This window comes from Montipora capricornis, chromosome 13 (assembly GCF_036669925.1).
Source record: "Montipora capricornis isolate CH-2021 chromosome 13, ASM3666992v2, whole genome shotgun sequence".
NCBI lineage: Eukaryota > Metazoa > Cnidaria > Anthozoa > Scleractinia > Acroporidae > Montipora > Montipora capricornis.
In genome coordinates, this window is record NC_090895.1 from 46,278,870 (window position 1) to 46,306,369 (window position 27,500).

Below are 27,500 nucleotides of genomic sequence, written 5' to 3' on the forward strand. Positions count from 1 at the left end.
TATTGTATATTTGGGGCAATATACGTACAGCTCAGATAGATGTGTGAGTCCTGAAGAAATTTTTTCTGGGAGTTGAGTTACTTTGTTCTTATCAAGATATCTAAAAATAAACAAAACATTAGAAATGAGTACAAAATTCGAATTAAACAAGAAAAATGCGATCAATCCCATTTTAGTTTAATTGCTGTCCCATTTTAAGCATTTGCGGATGACGGTTGTATTCCATTCTATTTAGACAAGAGCAGTAAAATTAATTTTAATTGTCCTAAAAGGAGTCCCGGTAAACAACTCAGAGCGTTCAAATCAAGGAAAGAATGGATAACAGTGGATTTACCAGTTCTATGGAAAACAATAGAAAAAAGCAAAAACAAAATTTAGGACTTTAATGATCAAATGCAGTTTAAAGACACGCATTGTTTTATCGACCTTTGAAAAAGAAGGTTCACTGTATTGTGATCATAAAAAAAGGAAGTGTTCTCGTATGGAAAAAGGAATTAACAGAGTTTCATAATATTCTGGTAGTTCTAAAAGTGGAAGACTCTTACAACTATAAAACATCTTTATAAATATTTGAATTGTTTCCTGGATTTCCCGAGGTTAAAATATCTTTAAAACCGACGTTTCGACCAGTTTTATGCACCTAGTATGTATATAGTTACCATTTCTTTGGCAATATTGTCATTTCAATAACGCGAGAATTAAAGTGTGTCAGTGACAAGCAATATGATTTGCTCCTTTACTAGAAAATGGGGACCTGGCCCAGATCAGAGAAAAGGTTTGACAAAAGGAACCAAAATGACAAACTGGAATAACATTTAGTATTACTCTTACAAGGGAAAGGTTTAAATGCACTTTATTTTTTGGCCTGAAAGGGTTCATTACTTTAAACACTTTATTTAACTCAGCTGCGTCAGTCACTTTGTAACAAAGTCACACAGTTATTTGTGTAGTACGTTGAGAGGCGCAAAGCCGTATCATATTCTGAAAGAGTATTTAGGGCAATATACTTACAACGCAGATAGATGTGTGAGTCCAGAGAAAACGTTTTCTGGGAATTGAGTTATTTCATTCTCCCTCAGATATCTAGAAATGAAAATAAATTAGAAATAAGTACTAAATTCAAATTAAAGAAGAACAATGCAATTAATACCATTTTAGTTTAAATTACCGTCTCGATCTTTGTATTCCCAGATCGTCGTTGCACTCGATTATACTTAGACAAAACCAGTAAAATTAATCCCAATTGTCCTAAAACAAGTCTTCGAACGACTCAGAGCCATGAAATCACTCTGACGACTTTATTTAACTCAGCTGTGTAAGCCACTTTATAGCTAAGTCACACAATTATTCGTTAAGTGGATAGGCGCAAGGCCGTGTCATATTTTGTATATTTTGGGAATTATACGTACAGCTTAGATAGATGTGTGAGTCCTGAGCAAACGTTTTCTGGGAGTTGACTTATTTTGTTCTTATCAAGATATCTAAAAACAAACAAAACATTAGAAATGAGTGCAATTTTCGAATTAAACAAGGACAATGTAAGTAATCCCATTTTTGTTTAGTAGCCGTTTCTTTCTCAGCATTTGTGGATCACGGTTGTATTCTATTCTATTTAGACAAAAGCAGTAAAATTAATTCCAATTGTCCTAAAAGGAGTCCGTGAACGACTCAGAGCGTTCAAATCAAGGAAAAAATTGGCAACAGTGGATTTGCCAGTTCTCTGGAAAACGATAGAAAAAAAGCAAAAACAAAATTTAGGATTTTATTGACCATATGCAGTTTAAAGACATGCATTGTTTTATCCAGCTTTGATAAAGAAGGTTCATTGTATTGTGATCATGAAAAAAAGGTGTTCTCGTATGGAAACAGCAGTTAACAGAGTTTCATGACATCCTGATAGTTCTTAGTAAAAGTGGAAGATTCTTAGAACTATAAAACAGTTTTATGTACTCGTATTCCTGAAACTTTTACCTTTCATCTCTAGAAAAATTAAAATCTGTATTGTTTCCGGGATTTTCCGAGGTTAAAATATCCTTAAAACCGACGTTTCGACCAGTTTTACTTGTCTTCTTCAGGTTGTTTAAAAAATGTTATGAATATAGATCTTATTCCAAAATGGCCGTCATTTAAATATTCTTTTGTTTTTATTCAAATTAGCCCTTGATGCCTCGTTCTTGAGCTGAAAGTTCAAAAGAATATTTTGCCTTGAACGAGGCATCAAGGCCTAATTTGAATAAAAACAAAAGAATATCTAAGTAGCGGCCATTTTGGAATAAGGTTTATGGCGGATAGTTTTCAGTTGTTCTGCTTGGTGACCGTACATGACGTATTATGACCATTACACGACGTGTAAATGATGTCAAATTGCGTGGGGTACAGTCTTTTTTCTTTATTCCCGCGCAATTTGACATTATTTACATGTCGTGTAATGGTCATGATACGTCATGTGCGGTTACCAAGCGGAACGACTGAAAACGATCGGCCATATTGATAACATTTTTTAAACAACCTGAAGAAGACCAATAAAACCGATCGAAACGTCGGTTTTAAAGACATTTTAACTTCGGAAATTCCCCAAAACAATTCAAATTTTAATTTTATGTACGTACGATATATATAATTGCCCTTTCGTTGGAGATGTTGTCATTTCAATAACTCAAAAATTAATGTCTGTCGGTGGCAATCAATATAATTGTTTTATTTCCTCCTTGATTAGAAAATGGGGACCTAGCTAAGATCATAGTGAGATAATGGTTTGACACTGACTAGTTTTTTGGATGTTTCGTGCAAGACGTTGCGGCCGGTCCTTAAGCCTTCATCAGTTGCAATATAACGGTACCACGCGTGATTCAAATAACCACACGTTGAGCGCGCGCTGATGAAAATCCGCGCGCGCTCGACGTCCTGTTATTTGAATCACGCGTGGTACCGTTATATTGTAACTGATGAAGGCTTAAGCACCAGCCGAAACGTCTTGCACGGAACATCCAAATAACTAGTCAGTGTCAAACCATTATCTTACTATGTCAGCTCCTGACTACCACTACTCTATTTTTAGCTACGATCAATTAATATTAAAAGGTTTTACAAAAAGAACCAAAGTGACAGACTGGAATAACATTTAGTATTAATCTTAGAGGGCAAAGGCTTAAGGAGGGTGCCTACTATTGTTATTGAGCATACGTTCTGCGCATCTCGAGGTAATCGGATTTCCTATTGGCGCTGCTAATTTATATAGGGATATTTTTGCACGGTTCAAATTTTTGCGGAGAAAGCAAAACTTAGCAAGTACTCTTGGTATCCAAAAAGAAAATTGGGGGTAACCATGCATTTTTCAGAGGTAATTAAGCTTCAATTTGGAAAAGAACGCCATACATTGCTTTGTATTTTAAAGCTTTTTACAAATATTCTTGATTAATTATCTTCGGAAAATGGCTGGTTACCCCCAATTTTCTTTTTGGATTTCAATAACACTTGTTAAGATCTGCTTTTCCCGCACATTCAGTAAACCGCGCAAAAATACCTGAAGGGGGTTACTTAGATATTGCGAGCCACGACGAACAACTCTCAGCGATCGGCGCCGAGTTAAAGAACACAGCCAGCGACGTCGCCAATCTTCAAACAGCAGTAAACAAGCATCTACAAAAGACAGTTTACCTTGAAAACCAAAGTAGGAGGAACAATCTTCGCTTTGAAGGCTTATTAGAAGATACTGGCGAAACTTGGGAAACAACCGAAGAGAAAGTAAAGAAAGTCCTTGCTGACAAATTAAATATCGAGCCGGTTCCTGAAATCGAGCGTGCCCATCGTACTGGTCGGCCTACAAGACATGATGGTACTCCAAAACCAAGAACAGTTGTCTGTAAGTTTACCAGTTACAAGGCAAAGGAATCGATTCTTAAGGCAGCAAGAAGAATGAAACCCGAAGGAATCCACATCTTTGAAGATCTGGCCGAGGAGACCATGGAAAAGAGAAGAGCCCAGCTACCGCAGCTGAGACAAGCAAAAGCCCAAGGAAAGATTGCTTATTTCTCCCTCGATAAACTTATTATAAAAAACAGACCAAATGGATCGGGTACTATGGCTTCATATTCTTCGATCTCTGGTTAAATGTTTTACTGACTCATTAATCGCATTAATATAATGAATGAACAGTGTAACATCTAAGCAAAAACAAAAATCCCCTTGTGGCATATGCCATAAATGGGTCAACAGTAACCATCGAGCACTTCAATGTGGTAATTGTCATCTCTGGATCCATTATAGATGCAATGGTTCAACCTTTGATGAATACCAACGTCTGCAGTTGAATATGGAGGTATGGTTCTGTAAAACATGTATTACTGACATTTTTCCTTTTACATCTCTAGATGAATTTGAATTTGACACTCTTTTGCACTCTGAAAGACCTTCAGACATTGAACTATTACCCCCCCTTGATATAATGTCAAAAATATCTGGTCTAAGCAATCTAGACAACTCTGGTATTGAGTCAAATTGATATCCTTATTATGCTGTATTATTCATTAATCTATCCCTTTCTTATCTATGGTGTCCAAGTGTGGGGTTTAACATACCCAACCTATTTAAAGCCTGTCACTACTTTGCAAAAACGATTAGCTAGAATTTTGACATTCTCAGAACCTATGTCACACTCAGAACCATTGTTAAAATCTCTTAATCTGTTAAAATTTAATGATATAATTCATTCAGAAATCCTTTCTTTTGTTTATCAGTGGTTTCACAAGCTACAATCCTGGCCAAAAAGTTACGGGACAGAACACAAAATGGCCGACGCACTATACATTTTTCTTTTACACATCTATAAGCAGTCTCCATAACCTTATTCGAGCTCTCATCGTCATTTTCAGAAACCCCCCCCTCCCCCTCGCAATGTTGATAGCTGCTGGGATCCTTCGAACTGTACATAAACACAGCAGCGTAACAACATTGCGAGGGGGAGGGGGGACAGAGAAAGACTTTGAGATATATGTAGGAAATTGTCCCATTATTTTTGGCCAGGATTGTATGTCTGATCGTCAAGGTGGTTGCAATGTGTCAGCATCAGCATTGTGGGAGGGGGAAAAACACGATTACTGTGTCTGCATTTCTGTTACTTTCTTTTACTCGTTCTGGGTGTGTAACAAAACAGGTCTGCCAAGAAAATATACTTAAGGAGAAGTAACGGAGAGGACAAAAGACCCACTGCAATTTTCATAATTCTGCAGAATGGCACGGCCAAACTTCGGTTTGGCTTCCATCAATCAAACTTCCGACGCCAAGCCGAGAGTTGACGCCGAAATCAATTGATGCGTGACGTAACCTACTAATCAGCATCTTTCCCACGGTTTATTCGTACATTTGAACTCGACGCCGATGAAAAGTGACGGAATCTGTACCAATCTTTTTACTGAAGAACCTCTAAAAAGATATCATAATGGTATTGGAGCTGTGAGCTAAACAAAAAAATACAGTTCACTTTCCGGAGGCGGAGTCGATCTTCGAGGCTATGTTCGGAAATTTGATTGATGGAAGCCAAAATGCATTCACAGTTCGGCGCGTAGTGCTTGAAGGTCAGATTCCTCGGAATTGTAAAAATCGCAGTAAAAGTTGCGGTTGCATGACTATTAACGGAAGGGAAATAAGCGGAGCCGCTTGCTCGATAATGGGGAATTGCCTTCTCTTTGTGATATTTCTGCTTTGACATTCTCCATCACTCTTTCATTACCTTACCCACAGTTTCCAGCCGCTTTATACAGGGGAAGTGCGAGTTATTGTGGGGATCTTTGTCGCGAGGTACGTAGAATTTTCCTTTATTTTGAAAAAAAAGAAGACTATTCCCTGTTCAGGGAAGAACGGAATTTTGTCACTCTGGCGAGGAGCTTTCTCGATTTTCTTGCTTTGTAGCCCATCTTCCTGTAAACAGAAGGTAAGCGGGAAGTTTCTTTGACGATAAGCGATAAGCCCACGCCAAGCTGTTGAACATGTATGGCTCAAATGCACGGTTTTTGCCGACTTGCACTTCCTCCCTTCGTCAGTTTGGGTTTCTTTTCTTTTCGGTTATAACCCCCTTCCTTTCCCCCCCCCCCCCCCCTCCTTTCGCTCCCGTCCCTCCCTTCTCTGCCAAGCAAAAAACTTCTTGAACTTGAAGAAGCCCACAACTTCATTTGTATTGTTGTCTTTTTTTTAGTATAAGAAGTTAATTGAAGCAGACTAGAGATAACACTCTTTTCAGAGTTTTGTTCGATAAACTCTTTGCTCCTTGAAAATAGTCCAGTCTTAACTCGTCAGAATTAGCTTTTATCTGACACCAATTGGACTGGCTGAGATGTTCCGCCAGGGGAATGTCACATTTAAGTCACCTATGTCCAGAAATGCACGCAATTAGAGGCGCGACCAATTCGCATATAGTATCTAAGGTGTTATTTACATGAGACCGAACAAACTCAGACCGGTATGAAATTTCTGCAGCCGTTTACATGAAACCGGGACGAAATGCTTGGTGCCTGGTTTCGGGACAAAATGATATCTTTTGTCCAATAAATATATATATATGGCGGACCCGAAAGCATACCTGGCTTGAAATTCCTCGACCCCGTCTGAGATTTGTTGTAATTTATATGAGATCGGTACGAACTCAGACCGCAACCGAGACGAGGTCAGGTCGGTCTCATGTAAACGCATAAGAAGAAGTGTATGAAGGCCGATATGAATTCATGCCGGTCTCATGTAAATATCCCCTAACTCGTCAAGTCCTGTTAACGTGAGTCCAAGCCATTTTGCTACTTGTTTCAAACAATGAGGGAAGCATTTCGGTTAGCGTTACATTAAGGTTGGGTTAAATGCAGCTGTTAATCTCTCCTTCGTGAGCAGGGTATAGGGACACTATGTTATGTTAATTGTCTGTATTCGTAGACTTAGTTAGTTAGTTAGGCCTCTTCGTCCCCGGTGGGACATAAGGCCAGTGCCAATCGCCTCCACTTTTGTCGGTTGTGTGCAAGGTGTTGCGCTTCGCCCCAGGTGATATCTAATTTTTTAAGCTGGGAGATGATTTTTCTCCGCCAAGTGGTCTTCGGTCTACCGGGTTTGCGCCTTCCAGGTGGTGTCCATAATCTTGGGCGCGAGTAGATTGTCTATTGCACTTCTGACTTCTGTGTGAGGACTTTTATCAGAAGTGGTCATACTGCCAGGTTATTTGTTCGAATCCATGAACGGGCCAATAGTGTTAACTTTAATACTGGTTTCCGTCACAGGTAGTTTTTACAGGAGGGGTTGTTCGTAGACTTGAGTGATGTTAAGCAGGGGGACACTTCATGAAGGTTATGCGCTTATTAAATTTAGAGTGCATCTAATTGTTTGAAATATCTGATTAATGTTTTATCGGAAACAACATTTTACCTTTAGAAATAAGGATTTGCCGATGCTCTTAATCAAATGGACCACTAATCGCTTCCTCTATTGTCTGATGTCGAGCACGCGCTGGTGGAATAATTGTTAAATGTACTCTGCACAGTAATTCTATTTTTATGTATTTTTATGTATTGTATTTGAAATCTTTTACTGTGAGCACTGCCGGAGTTTTAGCTTTCCATTCCTTGTTTATTTTCTTCTTTTTCAATGCAACACTCCTGAAAATTGGCACATTTTATTTGCTCCTGATATAAGCGACTTATGGACTGAGTGGCTTAAGTTCGGAAATGATCTTTAAAAGCGTATATTAATGGCATCTTTCCTTTAAACAGCGATACATTCGCTCTCGTTCTGGTTTGTGATGGTCTAGACTTAATCGACCTCGTATTTATTGCTTCTGTCTTTCTCTCCGTTTAATAGATCCTGAGTTGCTGCAACTCGAAATTAAAAAGTCTGCGGAACCAGGTGTGTTCAGATTTTAAGAGCTGTACACTTGTCACTTTCCATCACCTTATTTTTTCTGTGAGCAACCAATGCAAGCCTTTCTAAGCAAGCTATAATTTCACAAATAATGCCCCTCAAAGGGTAGATGTCATTTAGGCAATAACATTGTAATACATTCGCTTCCTACATAACTGGTGCTTTGAGGGTTTAGCGACGTTTCATCGCTTTTTTTTTCTTTGATCTTTTCGGACCGTTGAAGTCGTACAACGTGGTTTAAGGCAAGGAAACGTAATCTGACTATTATTCACGGATTTATTGTTTTGTTTTCGTTTGGAATTTACGTTTTTGTGATATTTTAGCAGTCATTGTAGATAAAACGCCTGAAATCATTAAGTGTTGTTAATTTTTGTAACTGTCGTAAATGTCATGCACGCACGGCACAGCTAAGTGCAATCAAATATGTTTTTTCAAAACACATACATCCCCTCAGAAATACTCACTACTGGGATCTTTGTTCGTCATAGGCCTGTTCGTTTCTTTATCTGCTGATGAGAAGTAATTTTGAATTCTCTGGAGCACAAGGTTGTGATCGAGTCCATTGGCAAGTAAGTGCGATTTTACAATATTCTGCGCTTATTTTAGAATGTCCAACGAACCTGTATTATAATCTTCTGGTTTGTGGAATGCACAGCGTAATTTTTAAGTTGTATTTATATTATGCAGTGTTTGCCATTCAGACATTTTTTCCGGTTCTGATCACGGCTAAAAGGCCTTATCAATCCTTTGTGTACATTGCTGCTTTTTGCTGCTTTGATACTTTCATTGTTGTAAAGGTTCGGGGATGTTGTAAATAATAGCGTTCTCTGTCGTTCGGTTTCCTTTGTTTAGATATTTCTTAGCCGCCTTTTTCGACTGGCTGGGTTAATATGAATTTCTAAAGAGGCTTTTCAAGTCTTTTCTGGTTTTCTTGAAGGCAAATTAAAGAAGGCGTTTCAATACACCTTCGTAGCCGTTTATTTTAAATACTCTTGAAAGATCTTTAAGAGTTTACGCTGTGGATGTTGAGCGAAGCAATCATTTAACTAAAATTCGCGCGTTGAATCGTCGACTTCGTGTCGTATGCAGCAAATCGTTTTCATAGATTAAACATTTGGCTTCATTCGATGGACCATCAGAGACTATGAGCAGTCGTTTATCGGAAATCCAGTAAAACAAGGCAAGACAACATAAAGAAATATTAAAAGGAGTGGATAAATAAGCTACATTTTTTTTTTTTGAAAAAAAGGACAACAAATGGCTAGTAAAAGCAAGTTCCTCCAGTCAATCTTCACTTTCACGTAGATTAAATTCCAAGTTTTTGCCAGGGTCGGTCGAAGACAAACCGAAGCAGAGCATATACAGAATAGTTCAGTATCGAGACGTTAACCCTTGCATTGCACCACTGTACTCATGTCATCATATTAAAAGAAAAAAATTAGAAATTAAAAAGACAATCTTGCTTTACTGGGAGAGAAGTGATCCGTCAACAAACTTCTTCACCTTTCATATGTTCCCATATGTAATTAGTATTTTTTGCTGGGAGTATGTTGAATGCAAAAGTAAATTGTAAGGCTTGTTTTGCTTCCAGATTACTAGGGTTAAAAGGGCTGTATTATAGCTTTTCCTGTTTTTGTCTCAAAGTCTTGATTTATGTAACTCTTAATGCGAAATTGCAAATAAGCGCGAACACCTATGTGAGTTGTTTACATACCAATTGAACAAGAAACATTTTGTTAGCATTTTTAGAGAGCATTCATTTCTCCTCCCAGGGAAATAAAAAAAGTCAAATTGAAAATTTAGTCGACTTAGGTTAGGAACCAATTTTTCCCGCTTTGCATGAATGTTTGCTAGTTCGCTTTAAAATCGGCTTCACCTGTTAAACCGAATCATTCCCCCTGTGTTGAATGAAATTACACACTCAATTGTCGCGACCAAAGATCTTTCTCCTTTGTCATCCATTTATTCGCGCGTGGGTGATCTCGATAAAAAGCTCTGTCTGTATTTGCCGAATCGCAGGCAGGTGATTTTTGTCATTGGTGTGATGTTTGAATAGTCTGCTTTGGAGTTCGGTCCCACATAAATCTAGAAGACATTATGCTTTGCTTTTAGCTGACTTTTTTGTTTGTTATTTTATTATTTCTTTATTATTTCTTTATTATTTTGGGGGGAGTGTCCCCTTTATCCCTGCTCAGTGGATTTTAAGCAATACTTTCACAGCTTGCAACTCGAAGTGTTTTTCTTTTCAGCTTTTTAATTAAATACAGCTGAGAAATGCAAACTTGTGAACATTTTTTTCGCATGCTTTTGTTGTTTTTACCTTTCCTTTTTCAGACACTATATTTTACGAAACGTTGGGCTTCTCTGCTGTATTAAATTTAACTGAAAAGAGACGTAAAATCGTCTGCAATCCTATTTATCTTTTTATGTATTTATTTACAATTACATTTAAGTTTGTTTTTGGGGTCGGGGTGGGGGAGGCGAAAGAGAGCATGAGTAGGAGAGGAGGCGAGTCAGTGTCTTCTCTACACTGGCATAGTTATTCTTGTACAGTGTTTGCGCATCTTTCACCGAAATTGTCTTTCGTTTGAGTTTTTAAATTCAATACTTTTATTACAACATATGAATGCCGAGACTAATAAGGCAAGCTGCCAAAGTGGCTTCATTTGTTTAATTGCTGAGATCGATGTACCTATAACAATCAATTCAATTAACTTGTTTTCTGTTTTCTGTGTTGACACAGTAGAGCTCCGCTGCAATAAAAATAAAGAAAACACTGTTGTTGATTTTGGGCTTTCTGTCCACTGAGCTCTTGTAGTTCTTGGGCCGTATGGTAGAGTACACAAGATGCAAATATGTGTCCCTCGTTAAATAACGTCTTTTGATTTGTGATTTGATCATGCTTACTTTATATGAATGACACAAATGTGCACTAGCCCTGTAAAGATAGCTAAAGAATATCACATGTGTACTTGTCAGAAGTCACTGACGATCAAATTGAGCCATGAAAATAATGATTTCTTAATAAACCAACTGATAAACCATCAACTTATAGTTTCATTTCACCTCAACTCTGTGCATTTGCGCGTTACGACGAAATCGTGATGTACCAGTTCTTCAATTATGCCATCCTGTGTACTTTGTGGTCACGCCTTGAGATCTGCTTTTTATGTCTGTATTTATCGATAGGTCATTGTGGCAGTCTCTAAGCTTATGGCTAGTGGTTTAAACCGAACAGCTGTCAATAACTGCCTCCAGGCGTTGAAGAATTATGCTGCTGAAGATAAAGGCATGAAGGTATTGTTTTTCTTTTTGTTTCTTTTTCTCTCTCTTTCTTTTGAGTAGTAAGACCAAGATCATGTAATACGTCCCTGCTAGCAGAGGTATCTTTTCTTTTTGCGTTCGCTGGGCTGCAGACGAGTACGGGAAAAGAGACCTCTGCCGTGGATCGAAATTCATTTTGATCCAACCGCCGTCCATCCTGCGCATTCCTTTATAGTAATTCCTCTGTTGTTGAATGAGCCCACACAACATGAAGTATCACGTGAGGGTATGGTCGCTAAGTAACCGCCGCGCATGCTCAACACAGTGAGTTTCGACCAATGGCAGAGGTCTCTTTTCCCGTACTCGTCAGCCCAGCGAACGCAAAAGGAAAAGAGACCTCTACTAGCAGGGAATTTGAACACTTACTAAAGAACAGTTATCCTCTGTTTTAATGAACCATTTTTTAAATTCTCTCAGCTGCACTGGAGTTAGCATGAAATGTAGATTATTTTAAATTAGTCTTCATTCTATACCTATGTATGTCCATTGGGAAGTTCTCACAAAGCTGCGCGATTCCGCGGAACATTGCGATTTCACTTTGCTGATGTTTCCGGAATTTCTATCTTCACTTTCAGCATACAGCGTTTACCTCTGAAGTTAAAGATCTAACGAAGAAGATCCACACTGTTTTGCAAGCGACTGCACAGATGAAGGTGAGCTGCTGTCCGATTTGCTCATTTGCAAGGCCCTTGTTCGTATCACGTGATCATTTTACTTGGGGAGGCTGGCAGGCATGCAAATTTGGTGTGGAAGATGTTTTGTGGAGGCTGTGGGATGCGTGGAGTTGACTTATTAGTAGTACATTGCCCCTGAAGACTGGTCATTCAGTTCAGCCCTTTTGCCCCTTGATAACCGGAAAAGCAACAAAAAATGGATGAATCTGAACTCTTCGTATCGTAGGACCAAGGATAAACAGTTCTTCTTTTTCTGTCTCATTCGCATTACGGTATAGGGAAAGTTTTTCCTGTCGAGTTAACTACAAAAAGAAGGGAGACAACACGAGGGTGGACGGGTGGGGTGAGTTGTATTTTCAGCAACTAACATCGGCGGATATTATGTGTAATTTTGTGTCATTAGAAGGTTTCCTAAATATCTATTGAGGAGTGGATGTGATTATGCGATTTCCTTTCTCCAAGAGAATCGTGATGTGATGTCTGAATGGTCTATCAACCGAAAAATGTAGTTCCTTACTTAAGTACAACAACAGCGTGATCCTGCATGTGTCACATAGGTACCTGTTTCTCGAAATCTCCACAAGCGATTCGTGAAACTACAGGTGTACCGTCTGAGTATTCTGAAAAATCGATCTTTCAACATGCTTTTAAGACCAGAGAAAACATAACAGTTGCAAAGTTCATGAATTGAGTGAAATGTTTTCCTTTGAAGATAGAAAGCGTTAAACGTTATGCACGTGAAATACGCCGGAGAATTTTCCGGTTTTTCAGTGTTCTCCAACAACCCTTTGAGTTTTGAGGATCTTCCCAAGCGTTCAAATGTTCAATTTTGAAACTTGGTAACACATTATGTGAATTTTAGTCTGATTGGTTTGGTTTTGCTTTGATTTTTCTATTTATGTTAAAGCCTACACTTTCCTTTTTTATTCACGGACGATTAAGGTTACTTCCCACCTTCAGACGCCAAAAAAATCGGTTTTTTTTTTTTATTCACAAAATTTAAGTCAGTCATTTTATCTAGCGTTTACGAAAGGAAAACGTTAAAAATATCAAAAAGCGGCCGAGTTATTTAGAAAAACGTATTTTCAAATAAAGTTAATAAACTACGAAGGTGTCATAATCTTGTCAACGGGCGAGACCCCTTGGGGAAATTTTCGCGGCAAAAGCTCATGGCTCGTATTCATGTTATTTGCATATTTTTATTTACATCACGTACTTGACAAAATTCCCATGTGGAAGCTCTTCACGCTAATTACTCTTATGGAAAAATCAAAAGCAGAAAAAAGTCCTTGGGTAAAGAAAAGAAAAAAAAACCCGGCCCAAAGACGGAAGAAATATCTCCATTTTGCCAAAGAAAGATCTAACCTAAATTTTTTGCCTCTGATAAAACCTAAATTTGTCATACATAAGGTTAAAACGAGGTTCCTTTATAATACATTTGCTAGCCTTGATACAAAAACATAAGCAATCGCCTCGAAGCGTATTTTCAAATAATGAAATCATGAAACCTACCCAAGGGAACTCATTTCAGCAATAAGGGCATTTCTTAAGCTGTCCGTCGATTCGTTACTAGTAACGTCTTGTTTTTCAGCGGCACGCTTTCCGCCTTTGACCTTTTTGGCACGGGTTTTGCCTTTGCCTTTGGTGTCTTTGCCCATTGTATTGCGTCTACGTCCCGAATTTCACTCGACTGAGCGATATAAAAAACGTGTTGCAATGCGATGCTTTTGCCGGGAAATCTTAATCTCTTGTCACAGACGCTAGGAGGTCCTGTTGTTCCATTGGTTTGCAGTTTTATCAGGCGAGATAATCTCCAGGCGTGGCGCGAGTTGTTTACGAACCTTTACAAGCGGAAATCTCGCATATGATTTTGAGAGGAATACATCCACTTTGACCGAATTTATAGGGTATGCAGATTCGGCGGATTGTCTTGAAATTTCGCCAGAACATTCCAGAGATAATGACAAACAAAAGTGTGTCGGGAAATTTTGATGTTTAACATATTTTTCGCGTGGCGTCCATTTACGCAACATGTCTCGCACATTTTTAGCTACTCCAACTTTAGATGTGGATATCTAGACAACCAATCAGAATATCGAAAAAGCCCGACACATTTTTGTTGATTGATGCCTTGCGAATAAGACTGTGCAGCCATTTTGCCCGTACTTTGGAATCCGATAGCCGATAAATTCAATAGAAGAACCCTCGGTCGTTTCACGCCTTACTGGCTTCTAACACTTCCTGAAAGAAAACTTCGCTAAAATTGTATTTTTTTTCGTCAAGTACATTTATTAAGCTTTCTAATGATATATAGTTTGTTGGGGTTTTATTTAAACTGGCGCGCGTACAATGTTTTTACCGAAGAGCACCCGCGAAGGTGGGAAGTAACCTTAAATTTGAGAAATTGTTCGCTCAGATTGCTACGTTTTTGCGACTTTATCGCAGAAAAAAGACGCGCCCTTTTACTCTGATATAATGTTTTAATTTAAATACCATTATTTTTCTCAATGTTTTCCCAATTGCAAAAAAAACACGTTCCAAAACGTTGGGGGATATTCCAAAGTTTAATTTTCGGCTGAAATAGTACCTTTTTTAACTGACTTTTAGTGGAAATTCGGCAAAGAAGTCTGATCAATGTAGTTGTTTCTTCCGGAAATTGATCTTTCCCCCTCAACGGAGTCTTAAAAGACTGAAATCATATGCTTTTTAAGTGCTATAAGAGCGGCTGATTTTGTGAGCAGTAAAGCAATCTTAGCCGAGAAAGCTTAAATTGTAATTTAGGGGTAATTTTCGACCACATTTTTCGGCTAAAATTAGGCTGCCAGTGATAACTTTCTGACAGAGGGAAGATTTTCCGTCTTAAATAAAGAAAACTTCCCTTAATACAGCCTAGCGGGTTCGGAAATTTCTGAAGCCAAGCATTAACATCATTTTATTAAGGGAATATTGAAACCAAGATTACTTAGTAATGATTTTGGAAAGTTGTCCGAGGAATTTTTTGCCTGGATTCGGAAATTTCTGAAACCAGTATCCACCAATCTCATATTTTACGAGTGGTAAAGCATTTCCAACTTACAAGCTGATCTGAGTGGGCGATGATGGGTTCAGAATTTTCTGAAACCATCTGGCCGGAAATTGAATGGCCATGTATATGTTTTCTTTTGATCTCTTTAGAGCCATATTCCAACAACGTGCGTGAACTGTCATTGGTTTCGGAAATTTTCAAAACCAATGGCAATTCTTGTTGAACCCTGTTCAAAGGTGGTTTCGAAAATTTCTCAAACCAACGCTGAGCAAATAGCTTTCGAATCACCCTTGTGTTCGAGGGTGGTTTACTTTGCGAAAAAAAAAATTACCCTCAAATAATAATTAAAAAAACCTAGGCTATTTTAATGTATACTGACAAAAACCGACAATGGTAGCGGAGACGTCTTTAGTGGGACATTTTTTGCAGTCACCACAAGAGACTTTCATTCACACATCAGCACCTAAATAGAAAACCAAGGCACTTCAATCTTGCCAAGTCAATTACATTGATAGTGATAAATGAATTATAATGGAGCGGTGAGGACAAAATTTAATAAGCTAACGCACCAAATTAATACCAGGCCAAGCAAGCCGTTCCCCTGAACTGCGATGCAATTTTCCAACAGTAAGTCAGCCCCTCGATGAAAATATTCCCAAAAATTAAATTAGGTTATTGTGTTTTGTCTGGCGCCGTAGCTAAATAGAGGCGAAAAGTTCCTTTGTCTAAAACGATATTATTCACGATCAGTTTCCCACAAATTGAGCCCTCACTAGCTGTCGTTAGATAAATTAATCTCAATTCAGATTTTTCAATCTCGAATACTCCTGCTGTAGATATTTTCTAGTAGACGGCAAGAGTTTATTGTCATCTGACAGAGAAAATGAACAAAGAATGATACACGTTTTAGGAAGCTCGTCTATCCAAGGACTCCAGGTTCTTGGAGCATTTTGAGGCCTCCACTTTCGTTTGAAAGAGCCTTGCCAGTAATGAATCTTGATGCTTTCTTCTTCAACTTCCAACACTTCTCCAATTACTGGCACTTTAATTATCGCTGTCATCTAGGTGAACTGTGACAAATGTCCCCAATGTAATTTCGGACATTCAGTTTTCTACAGTCAGGACAGGATTTGCTCTTTGTGCTGGAGGTACATACCTTCCTGTGTAAACCTGAAACAGCAAAGCAAGGGGTTTACCACCTATATATCTTCGTGTTGTGTCCAAAAATGATAGCAGGTTATACTGATGAGCACATCTGGAAACTCTTTAACTGAAGACATTTTGCTGCTTAAAGGCTAATAGCTATCTGCCAGTACTGGTTTTCTGTAGTTAAAGGGAGATTACCATGCAGTGCCTGAGTTGATAGCTAGGTGACATGCAGTAATCGACAGTAAAGTATTTCTAGAAAACAACTAACTGAGTTTTAAGGATAACCAAACTTTGTGGAACTTACTGAGCGGGTCTGGTATGGTTTCGTTAAAGCGTCCTCAGTTCATCTTGGACAGGGACCAAGGTCACGGAACTCATTCTGCCAGTTATAATTTATATGTAGCACCTTAACCCCATAGGTATGACCTATGTTGTTGTTTGTCAGATAGAATTTTTTTTTCTTGTGGCATTTGTTTACCCAATTTGTGAACACTTAGGCACAAATGTTTGCTTAAATCTTTCATGTGTCGTCTTGACAAATTATTTTCGTAACGTCTGTTTAAAAGACGGAGAATTGTAAAAATGTTTATTTTCAGAAGAACGATAAATCACACAACTGTTTAATTAATCATGATTTCACTTTGAGCTTCGTAATATCACGCACGTTAACATATATGTACTTGACCTCGGTTGAACAAATCCGTCAGATAGACACTACACAAATCGACCAGGCTTGATGTAGCCGTAATTTTTATCATCAGTCTTTTGTAAAAGTAAATGGTATCTCAGACAAGCGATTTTGTCTTCTTTAATGGCATTAAATAGACCAAGAACCTCGACAAAAAGCATTACGCATAATATTTCCCTATACTTTTTTTAGCTTTGAAAATTTCGACAGGCTTTGAGTTTTTCCTTCCATGTTATTTTCATTCTTTCTTATCATTGACTCTACAAATTCTTCGGGCGTCTGTTACCTTTTTATTAATTTGTCCACTTCTCTCCAATTAGTATCGTCCTTTGCATTTTGTACACGAGTACAAACACGAGTACACGAGTACATACGGGTAACATACGAGTAACACACGAGTAACATACGGAACATACGGATACATACGAATACATACGGCTAACATACGAGTAACATACGAGTAACATACTGATACATACGACCAACATACGGATACATACGAATACATACGAGTAATACGAATGTTTTTCTCATAAAGGAAGCTCTAATTATAGGCCTTGCAGGCATTTTTCACGTCAGCAAACACGTACCCGGCTCAGTTTGAGGGGGGAGGGAGGGGATGTTGATCAACCCCCCAAGGCTTTCGTTAAATTTAGTCACAGTAAAATAAATTCACATGGAGTGCAAAACCCTTAGCTTGCGCTACAAGATGACAATATATTTTGGATGTCGCTTATGTCGTGTGACGTCATCCGATTCGCCATCTTGATTTCACTATTTCAGCTTAAGTTGCCTATGATAAATCAGTGCAAAAAATCAGTGCAAAATCAAGCCAGAAAGCTTAAATGGGGTAAAAGATTATGACAGACCTGCTCTGACTTCCTTACGTGTCTTAAATGTAAACTGGCCTGACAGTCATAATCATCTACGAGAGCAACATCCAAAATATACTGTCATCTTGTTGCGCAAGCTAAAGGCGGCGAAATACGAGATACAAAAACCCTAAACTTGGCGCGCAACATTATTTCGTTGCAAGTTTGGGTCGATTTCTCCCGTTTTTCACCTTGCATGATCAACTTGTCGCGCGACAAAAACATTTGTTGCGGGTTGAAGAAAGTTATTGCGAAAAGTAGAGCGCAGGTCTACTCTGAGCAACAAATTTTGGCTTTGTTGCTCGTTTTTCATCAAGCTCACAACTTGTCGCGCAACAAATGTGCTCTTGTACTAGCAAATCAACCACTCAGCGCCCTGCATTTCTTCAACCGGCAACAAATGTTTTTCTTGCGGGTCAAGTTGATCACGCAAAGTGAAAAACGCGAAACATCGACCAGAACTTGCAACGAAACAATGTTGCGCCACAAGATGAGGGTTTTGTATCTCGTCTTTCCCCGCCTTAAGGGTTTTGCATTCCATGTGAATTTATTTTACTGTGACTAAATTTAACGAAAGCCTTGGAGGGTCTATCAACACCACCCCCCCCCCCCTCCCCTTTCCTCAAACTGAGCCGGGTACGTGTTTGCTGACGTGAAAAATGCTTGCAAGGCTTATAATTAGAGCTTCCTTTATGAGAAAAACATTCGTATTACTCGTATGTATTCGTATGTATCCGTATGTTAGTCGTATGTATCCGTATGTTACTCGTATGTTAGTGGTATGTCAGTCGTATGTATTCGTATGTATCCGTATGTTCCGTATGTTACTCGTATGTTACCCGTATGTACTCGTGTGGTGTTTTAGTCATGATCTGTGGCTGGCACTTGCAACATGAATACTTATAAATGTTTTTGTAATCCACAGTATTTGACTACCCTTCTTTTGACCTCTGTTGTCAATCAACCCTGGCTTAACGCCCTTATCATCGCAGAACATCTTTTCCAAATCCGGCCATTATAAGTGGTCGCACCCCTAATGTGACATCTTCAATACATAACTTTTATCCCATCCAACTTTGATCTTTGGAAAACGTTCTTACAATCACCTATTTTCTTATTTTTATCTTGAGATTTTCACAGCATTAATGCACCTCGTGATGAGGATGTTTTTAATATTAAACCCTTTTTCTGCTTTTTCGTGGCACTCCTGTTTAACCTGAACACAATGTCGACTTTCTTGTGATAAAATTCACTTATTGTGGCTCCTTGAAAAGGTAGATGTTCTCGAACAGAACTTTGCTGTAATTCTGATATATTAGAATCGAAATAGAGAAATACTGTAGCCCCAACAAAGACATAGACATTTATCTTTACGGTGGCTGTCTTGCAAGCAGGTAGTGTCTGCAAACAACAACAGAGTGCCCACTTTAGTGATTGTTATTCAAGGCAGCCTCGGGCTGTGCAATTAACGTCTATTCGATTTGGAGCGTAGAGAGCAAAAAACTACGCGGCAGGATTTTACTATTATGAAACCATGCAATTGCAGTACGTATCATTTTACCTTGAGTTTCGATGGCACTTTCTCCACTTGCTCCTCCTTGCGTCATTGATTCATGGGAATCTTCATCAAGTTCTTCTAATGGCCTGAAACCCATATCATATCATCCTCATCCTCTTCACTTTCTTTCAAGCCACCCTTTTCTCCATATTCCTCTGGATCACTTTGATCAGAGTCAGGAAGGAACAGTGAGCTGGATGCTGGGCTGATTAATTTAGCAGAAAGCTGTGATGTTTAATTGCCATTTAATGGAGGCGAAAAGTCACTTTCCGAGTCCGGTTCCAGGCAATCGCAGGATGACGAGAAAGGAGAAGAAGGACCTGGATTTTCAAGTTCGCTACTTGCAAGATTCATTTGAGACAGTGTAGTGCGTTAACGCTCTAAGATAGGAACCGTGCGGCTGGCCTCTGTGCGTACTTCACCGTTGCATGCATGTCGCCAAATAGAGTGACAACCGGAAATATCGTGAGAATATGTGGTTGAGTTTATGGTGACACCGAATGGTACTTTACGGGAATGAACATGCAACGACCTCAATTTTTTTGTGCGAATAAAATGTAAGGAATCTTGGTCTGTAAGAGGTTAGGAAATCGCTGCTTGCGAGATTCACTGGAGGCGATGTAGTGCGTTAACGTTAACGCTCTCAGAAAAGTACCGTACGGCTGGACTCTAACCCGACTTAAACCATAGTTAGTAGAGGCCATTTCCCCTCTACTAACTATGCTTAAACTAACAGTGCGTACTTTCATCGATACATGGCGCCAAAGAGGGTAACAACAGGAAATATCGTGAGAATATGTGGTTGAGTTTATTGTGACACCAAATGTTACCTTACGATCAACATGCAATGACCTCAATTTTTCTTTTGTCCGAATAAAAAGTGAGAAATCTTCGTCTGTAAGAGGTTAGGAAATCGCTACTCGTAAGATTCACTGGAGAGGATGAGGTGTGTTAACGAGTCTAAATCGTATGTTCGTATTTCCATCGTTGCATCCATGTCGCTAATGCGAGTGACAACCGGAAATATTGCATTGTCGATAATTTACCAATAGCTGAATTTATCATGACACCAAACGGTACCCTTGCGGAGATGAACATGCAACATAAAAAATGATGCAATGCACGAGTTTTAAGCACAAATAAAAACTAACAAATGAAGTATGAAACGAAATTTGATAAGCCGAAAAAGAAGTTAGATCTTTGATTCGCAAAGCCCTCCACCGCAAGGTGAATGACCCATTCAATCTCACACGTGACACTGGTGACATCCATCGGTCATGACGTTGATAATCATGGGTGGGAATTTCTTCTGTCCAAGTGGGAAATACTAAACTTTGTTGAAGGTTTTTCGTAGCCCGGCGATTCATGTTTGGTTTTCAAAAGCATGACAAACGCTTAATGTCGAGAGGTAAGACACAGGAATCAGTTGCATTATATTTTTCCTTCTTGGAGCAAGGAATGTGATTCCTAGATGTTTCCTCTGTAAATGAAACGACATTGTTTTCCACACGCTATCTTGGTTCTTGCGTGTTTTTACAAAACCACGGATTCTCAACAGGAGCAATATAAATTGGGGTGTCATTCGCGTATCGTTACAGACTGTTCTTAGTCGAGGTGTTAATCAAGGATCTTGTTTTTTTTTTCCAAATTGTAGTTAAGATATTTTTTGCAACGAGCAAAATTATGAGCAAAGGTAAAAATGGTAAGAGCGACAGACCCGAGACAGGAAAATGGTGGTTTAGACTTAACGATATTTATACAAAAACGGAAAGGGACATTAACTGGCGGCAAGGAGATGGCAAATGTTATCGCTGTTGCTGAAACTTCGGATACCTCTTCTATTAAGGTACATTGCTTACTTAGTTTTCTGAATACTGTACAAAGAACGAAAAGAGAAGTGACATCATTGGCTTATTCAGGTCTTTTCATTCTACAGGTCATGTTCTCCAACCTATCTGCCGGTGTAAGGCTACAATTGTAGATTTAGGCAAATTCGACATCCTTGCAAACGATTTCTCGAAACAATTTATGGATTACACTGTTTCCAGTCGTCAGTTTGCTGACAGATTTAAACGGATTCAAAAAAGCAACCAAACAGTGGATGAAAGGCCATCACTTTCGCTTTCTCCAGTGGTTTCAGACGTTGGTTTCTCAAGGGGGATCGCAAGATCGTACTAACGAGCCAAGTTCTCACGCTGGCAAACGGAAACCTGGCTTGGAGGTTAATGAAGAGCCCAGAAATTCGAAGAGAGCAAAGCTAGATGACCACCAAAGAGATGAAACAGATGGGGCGTGTTTCATCAAAAAGTAGAGAGAATGTTTTCTATCCCAGGTATGTTGAACGTGACTATCGTCGTAGCGTAATAAGAAACCAGCTCACTTATCATCTATTTTGCGAATTACTGCTATCGAAATGCTCAAATATTCATTTTGTGAAATACAGGTTTAAATTTCGTTTCGTTTCCTCTCGTTTTGCAAGTTACAGTAAGCCGTTTTAAACAAATGAAAACCTTTTAATATTCTAAGTAACAATGTAGTGGTTTTCACCTTGACATAAATTCTATAATCAAAATCGAGGTTTTATAATTTTTTATTTCGACTACTTTGACAATATAAATCTAGAATTAAGCCTTTTTGCAAGTTTCCAGTGCCGTAGCGTCTTTCGTTTTAGAGCATTTTAAATTTCCGAGTTTTCACCTTGCGTGACACACTAAGATAGTGACTGTCTGGTTCAATTTTCAATTGTCGACATATTTGAAGTATTGGGAGATTGTGCCTATAAGTGTGTATACCAGCTCACGAGAGAAAAGAAATTGTTTTCATTGCAAAGTGAATTCTAGATGTATCGGAGTAAATTCTAGTTATAGTGTAAAAAGAGAAAACACCCCGTGCAAAACACACATGCATGTGTGAGGAACTTAATGCGGAGTTGCCGAAAGGAATTCAAATTTTTCAGTTACTACGTTTATTGCAACAGCTCAGAGCTGCAATTGCTTTTTACTGGATTTATGTATGTTAGACTAGCCAGGGTTATCATTCTAATCTTCTAAGATGTATTCACTAAACAAATGTAGGCCAAGAATGGTCACTCAGCCTCAGGAAAAATACATTTAACGGCCATCACTGAACTAGTAAAGTAGGATATAAATCAGGAATAAAAAATAATTAATCTTAGAGAGTTATCGAACTCACCGATATAAATATATCAGTCCTCTAACTCTCTCTAAGTAAATAAATTAAATCACACGCGTTTCGAACGTGACACTTGAGATTATGTTTGTTGCGAAGATCGTCCACGTTCTGAGGTAGTTACTGAGCAATAAGATATTTCTTTGTCAGTTTATCTAGCTTTTATGGGCAAGAATATGTGCTGATGTCAGGCAACGAATACGTGTCAAAGATGACGTTACAAATTTCAATTAACAGCTTTTTCCTAAGATGTTTCTTGGTTTTATCATTTTTAGCATCAGCAGCCAAGGCAAGTCTCAAACGCCGGAAGAAATGAGTTGTCGTGGATTCAGACGAGGGAACTTTAATGAGTATAAGACAAACCTTGGAGCAGGATGTGCTTGAGGAAGATAACAGTGAATAGGCAAACACCGTTAACGAATATTAAATTTCGAAATTCATGATTTAAGTGTTTTCTTCTTTGAACGGATATAAATTCAATGCAACGTTGTAAATAAATTATTTGTGATACCGGAGAAGTTATGCCGTTGTCTTAATCCTATACCATAGAGAATAAGAGGGATTCCGCAAATTTCTAAAACAAGTTGTGTCGCGATTAATGGTTCCGGAAATTTTTCAAACCAGTAGCACATTTACCGTCACATTAATCTTAGTGCAAAGGTTAGTGGCTCCAGTGTCTTTGGACATTGTTAGGACAATTAACTCGTTTCGGAAGTGGTATCGGAAATTTCTGAAACCATCTATCATTGAAGCTGGTTTCAAAAAATTTCGAAACCAATAATCGCTAATTTCCCTCACCTTCACGTGTGGTCAGCTGCAGGGGTTTCAAAAATTTCTGAAACCGGCAGTGGTTAACTGCCCTCGTTTTTAGCAATAGCCAAGACAAACTGTTTCGGAAATTTCTGAAACCAGTAACGGGTAATTGCCGCTCCTGTTAAAGTTATGGTGAAGACAGTGGTTTCGGAAATTTCTGAGGCCAGCCTTCACAATGTCTTCCAAAGTTATTTTTTCGAGCCACCCACAAATGGAGATGACATGGTGTACGACTGAACGCTATCGTTCAAATGAAAGTGAACGGTAAATACTTGGACAAAAAGTGGACGAGAGGGATTTTCCCAGCCGAAAGGACATTTTTGGCGGCCAGATAATTCACTTTCCTCGAAATATCAGCCGAAAATTAAAATTCCGTCAAAGATTCAACACCAACAACCGATTTTTGTTAACTTTAGAATATCCCCCAAGGTTTTGGAACGTGTTAAAATGCCTTGTTAAGGTAATTTCAGAGCTTAAAAAGACGCATCCTTGCAAAGTTAACAAAAAGGTGTACGAAAACTAAGCGCATCGAGGGAACGGATAGCTTGTTAGTGTCTATCCGTGCTTGTCTTTTTGTGCAACTTTCTAATCTACGTGCGTAAAATGAGAAGAAATTAACGGTAAGGGCGTAAAAAGATCATTACTAACCATTCACCAGCCCAGCAGGTGAAATCAATCACTGTGTGCAGGAAAAATTTTCAAATTAAAGTTTTACCTATGTTTGTTTATAGTTAAATGATGCCTTAAGCGATTTCTGGTGTTATTTTTATCGTAGGTTTTTTACTGATTGACCGCCGTTTATCGCGACAAATATCACTTGGTCAGGATATTTAATGCAATTGCTTTGAATCAACTATGTATCGGCGAATCACGGTATTTGTTCTCTCGATACGAATGGCAATATTGGAACAAGATATTGAAATTGCATGATAGAATGATCTATCCCTTTCCGACATTTTTTGTAATTCTCGCGTAAGCATAGTTTATTTAGCTCTTTTTGAACCATTTATAATGTTAAGAAAATGAAAAATAAAATCACTGCTGCAGGTCTTCCTCTTTGGTACCTCGGGTTGTCGATCTCACAAATGCTCGATATTTGTTATTGTATTGCGATTTAGAGACTGTATCGTATCGCGGCTTTGATATCGATATCTTCATATCATCTCGTGGAAGCCCCAATATTTATGTGACAAGAGAGTGGAAAAGTACGTGTGATGTTACCGTGCAGTCCTTCCTGTTATGTGTTATCAACAGAACGTGTCTCTTGCGTGGCCTATGTGACAACGTGGTGTTTCAAATCTTAAACAAAATCTGATTCCCTTCGCATTAAACAACTAAGGCAATTGGATTTGGAATAGTATTAATTTGCGACGCCTCTGCCGTGGTAAAAGTCAGACATTATCAAACCAAAACTGAATTCGAGAATGGTTTTGCCAACACTTTCTTACGAGGACATTGTAAACGAGGTGTGGAATAAACACGGGCAGTTACGGGACAAGAAGAAGAAGTTGAGGCTTCATGCGATTGAGGAGCTTGCAGCTCATCAGCTAACTGTTCTTCCAGTTGTAACTTCTCCGTGTCTGCTGAGTCCAGCTAGTTCCCGCAAAGCTTTGTTTCTGGTAATTTGTCCTTTCTTGCAAATTTGGCAACTTAGAGGAATTTTTTTGTTTGTCGAATTTAATTAAGAACTAAGTGTATTTTAGCTTTATTTATGAAAAGGTGTTGTGAGTTATAGAATATGAGAATTTGTAAACAGTTAGTTTCTTATATAGTGTCGTCAATCCGGAATTCTTCAGTGGCGAAGTCTGTCTTTAGAGAGAAGTTTCTTCTATTTAAATTAGTAAGGGGTTTCCATCTGAGGAAATCAGGTGGAAGGTTCGTCCTAATCTTTCGTGCTTTCTGTTTTATTTTTTTCAAATCTTTCGAAATTTGGTCTTAATATTGCCCTTTCAACAGGTTGGTTCTTGGCCAAATGTCCCTCATTTTTCATAATTATTTAAAGAGTTAAAACAGTTGTTAGGTTACCTTGTTGTGTGTGTAACCCGAGGTAGCAGCCGTCTCTCACCGAGAAAGCCTCATTTGAATAGCCAAGTCATTCGTTATGAACCGTCAGTGTCTTATATTAAAAATAAAAATAAAAAATTCAGATTCGTCTTTCGTAAAACTTCTTCTATGTTGTGTAAACCAATTAAAACACAGTTATTGACTGTGCCTTCTAGGAATACGATGATGTCCCTGAGATGTTAGTGGATCTTCAGTACAGTTTGGCCAAGTCTTACTCTAGTACTCCGGAATTGCGAGAGACGTGGTTAGAGCACATGGCTGCTGTTGACGAGGGTCATGAGAATTTCTCCGAGGTAATTTCGTTTTGTTTCTTCACGTGACTCTGAAACTTCTTAATGAGCCTTTTTCGATAGATTAAAATTCAGGGTGAAAGAGAGGTTTAGAGGACAAAGAAAAAGGAAAGTGGGTGATATGTAGATATTTTTTACCTTCATTCCAATGTGTTTCTATTGTTTTTGTACTCACTGTCTCACTATCAATTTGAATATTATTTTGATATTTTGAAAATGGCCTATTTACTACTCGGAGTTACATGTAGGAGGTTTGGGTAAAAGATTAGTGATTGTCTTTTTGGTTGGTCTTTCCCTCTTAAAACCATTTATGTCACTTTATATTCATAGGCTGCTCCTGTGTTGTTTGAGAACTTTGTCTATTGTCTTTGAGAACGTTTCTTAGGAAATTCAGTTTATTGTGGTTTTGTTGTTGCAGACTGCTCACTGCTACATCCACGCAGCTGCTTTGGTGGCCGAATACCTGAAGAGACAAGGTAAGACGCAGAAAATGCGACAATCAACTGACTCTTCCATAAGCGATTAGCACCTAATTGTTTGCCTGTGAGTAGAAGGAAAGAGAGGGAGTATTATTAGCATTGTGTTTAGTTCTTATTAATTCTTATTGAGGAATGAGCTAACTTTCCTACACGATGCTTTACTGGAAATCTGTTTTCCATGCATTTGATACTTGGTAGTAGCAAGTTTAACTTATATGGTTCTGAGGCAGGCTATTTCAGTCATGTAACACTTCTTCTAATAGGCCATTTTCGAAATATCAAATGTTCAGCTTCTTGTTGAGGCAGTGAGGACAAAAACGATAGGAACACGTTGGAATGAATGTGAAAAATATTTACATATCATCCACTTTCCTTTGTCATTGTCCTCTAGACCTCTCTTTCCGGCTGAATTTGAATAGATCGAAAAAGGCCTAATCATTATAATCCAACATGGCGACTTGACGAAAGAAAGAAAGCGACACATTGAGGATACGAGCATATGGTTTTAATAAGCGCCAAGTATACTATGATTCATGTGACTGAGTGAAATTATATACTTTGCTCTTGAGTAGACTCTGTAAGTAAGTGTGATCTGTTTGATTCACTAAAATCGTCTAAAGGCTCCCAAAAACCTAGGAAATGTTGTGTACGGAAACATTGTTTCCCGAAATTTTTCCTCGGCGCGCAAACGAGGAAACATTTGCTGAAGAAGCAAAATTTTTCTGAATAAATTCACAAACAGTTTTGCTTCCCGGGAAGCAAATCTTGCTTCCACAACAAATGTTTCCTAGGGTCGCAAACTGGGAAACATTTGCTTCCGCAACAATAGGGCCGTTTATACGAGAGAAAATAAGCCGCGGCTTACTCTGGCCGCGGCGTACATAATACGCGGAAGGAACTATTTATACCAGTATAAACTCCCAGCCGCGGCTTGAGAAAGCCGTGAACGTAGATTTTGTACCATTTATACGGGATGTTCGCGTCTTATGTAAGCCGCGGCTTATTTTCTCTCGTATAAACGGCCCTAATGTTTCCTCGTTTAACGCATCGTTTCTATAGAAACGATACAACGTAAATAGCCCCCCTGAGAGGAGATGTGGTTGCTAGTAAAATACGAAACCCATAAAGATTGAAGAAAATAAAAGGGAATCGCGTAACGTTGGCATCGAGCATGTTGATCGTTTCTGAGGGTTACTTCATCTTTTTTCGGCACAGCAAGTTAAAGTTCGAATAGGCCATTTTACAGTTGTTTGCTCAGCGACCTAGCCTATGAATGGCTGCGAGGCTGCCGGTGACCTTGCATTGATACAGCCCCGACTGCTTTTATCATGCAAATTGTGTTGTTATAATTCTAATTAGTCCGTATTAACATTACAAAAGCACGGAGGTTTGTATCAAAACAGGGTCACCGGCAGCCTCGCTTCCATTCGTAGGCCAGGTAACTTAGCTAGAACTGTAGAATGGTCTATTGCTATGGATATTAGT

The 27,500-nt window shown here is 38.7% G+C and overlaps 1 protein-coding gene and 1 long non-coding RNA gene across 2 annotated transcripts in view; one reads left to right on the forward strand and one right to left on the reverse strand.

Moving 5' to 3' along the window:
- Positions 1–27,500, forward strand: part of LOC138030896 (dedicator of cytokinesis protein 9-like) — a 658,601-nt gene that overhangs the window by 615,796 nt on the left and 15,305 nt on the right. Inside the window, exons 28-34 of the mRNA XM_068878754.1 lie at positions 5,740–5,796; positions 7,831–7,875; positions 8,379–8,459; positions 11,080–11,187; positions 11,790–11,867; positions 25,402–25,539; positions 25,955–26,012. Coding sequence (XP_068734855.1) covers positions 5,740–5,796; positions 7,831–7,875; positions 8,379–8,459; positions 11,080–11,187; positions 11,790–11,867; positions 25,402–25,539; positions 25,955–26,012 — 565 coding nt within the window. The remainder of the gene's footprint in view (positions 1–5,739; positions 5,797–7,830; positions 7,876–8,378; positions 8,460–11,079; positions 11,188–11,789; positions 11,868–25,401; positions 25,540–25,954; positions 26,013–27,500) is intronic.
- On the reverse strand, positions 15,452–19,382 carry LOC138028778 (uncharacterized). Its single transcript, XR_011127721.1, has 2 exons — positions 19,184–19,382; positions 15,452–16,083 (listed from the first exon to the last, which is right to left on the reverse strand). It is a non-coding gene; the product is annotated as an uncharacterized lncRNA (long non-coding RNA).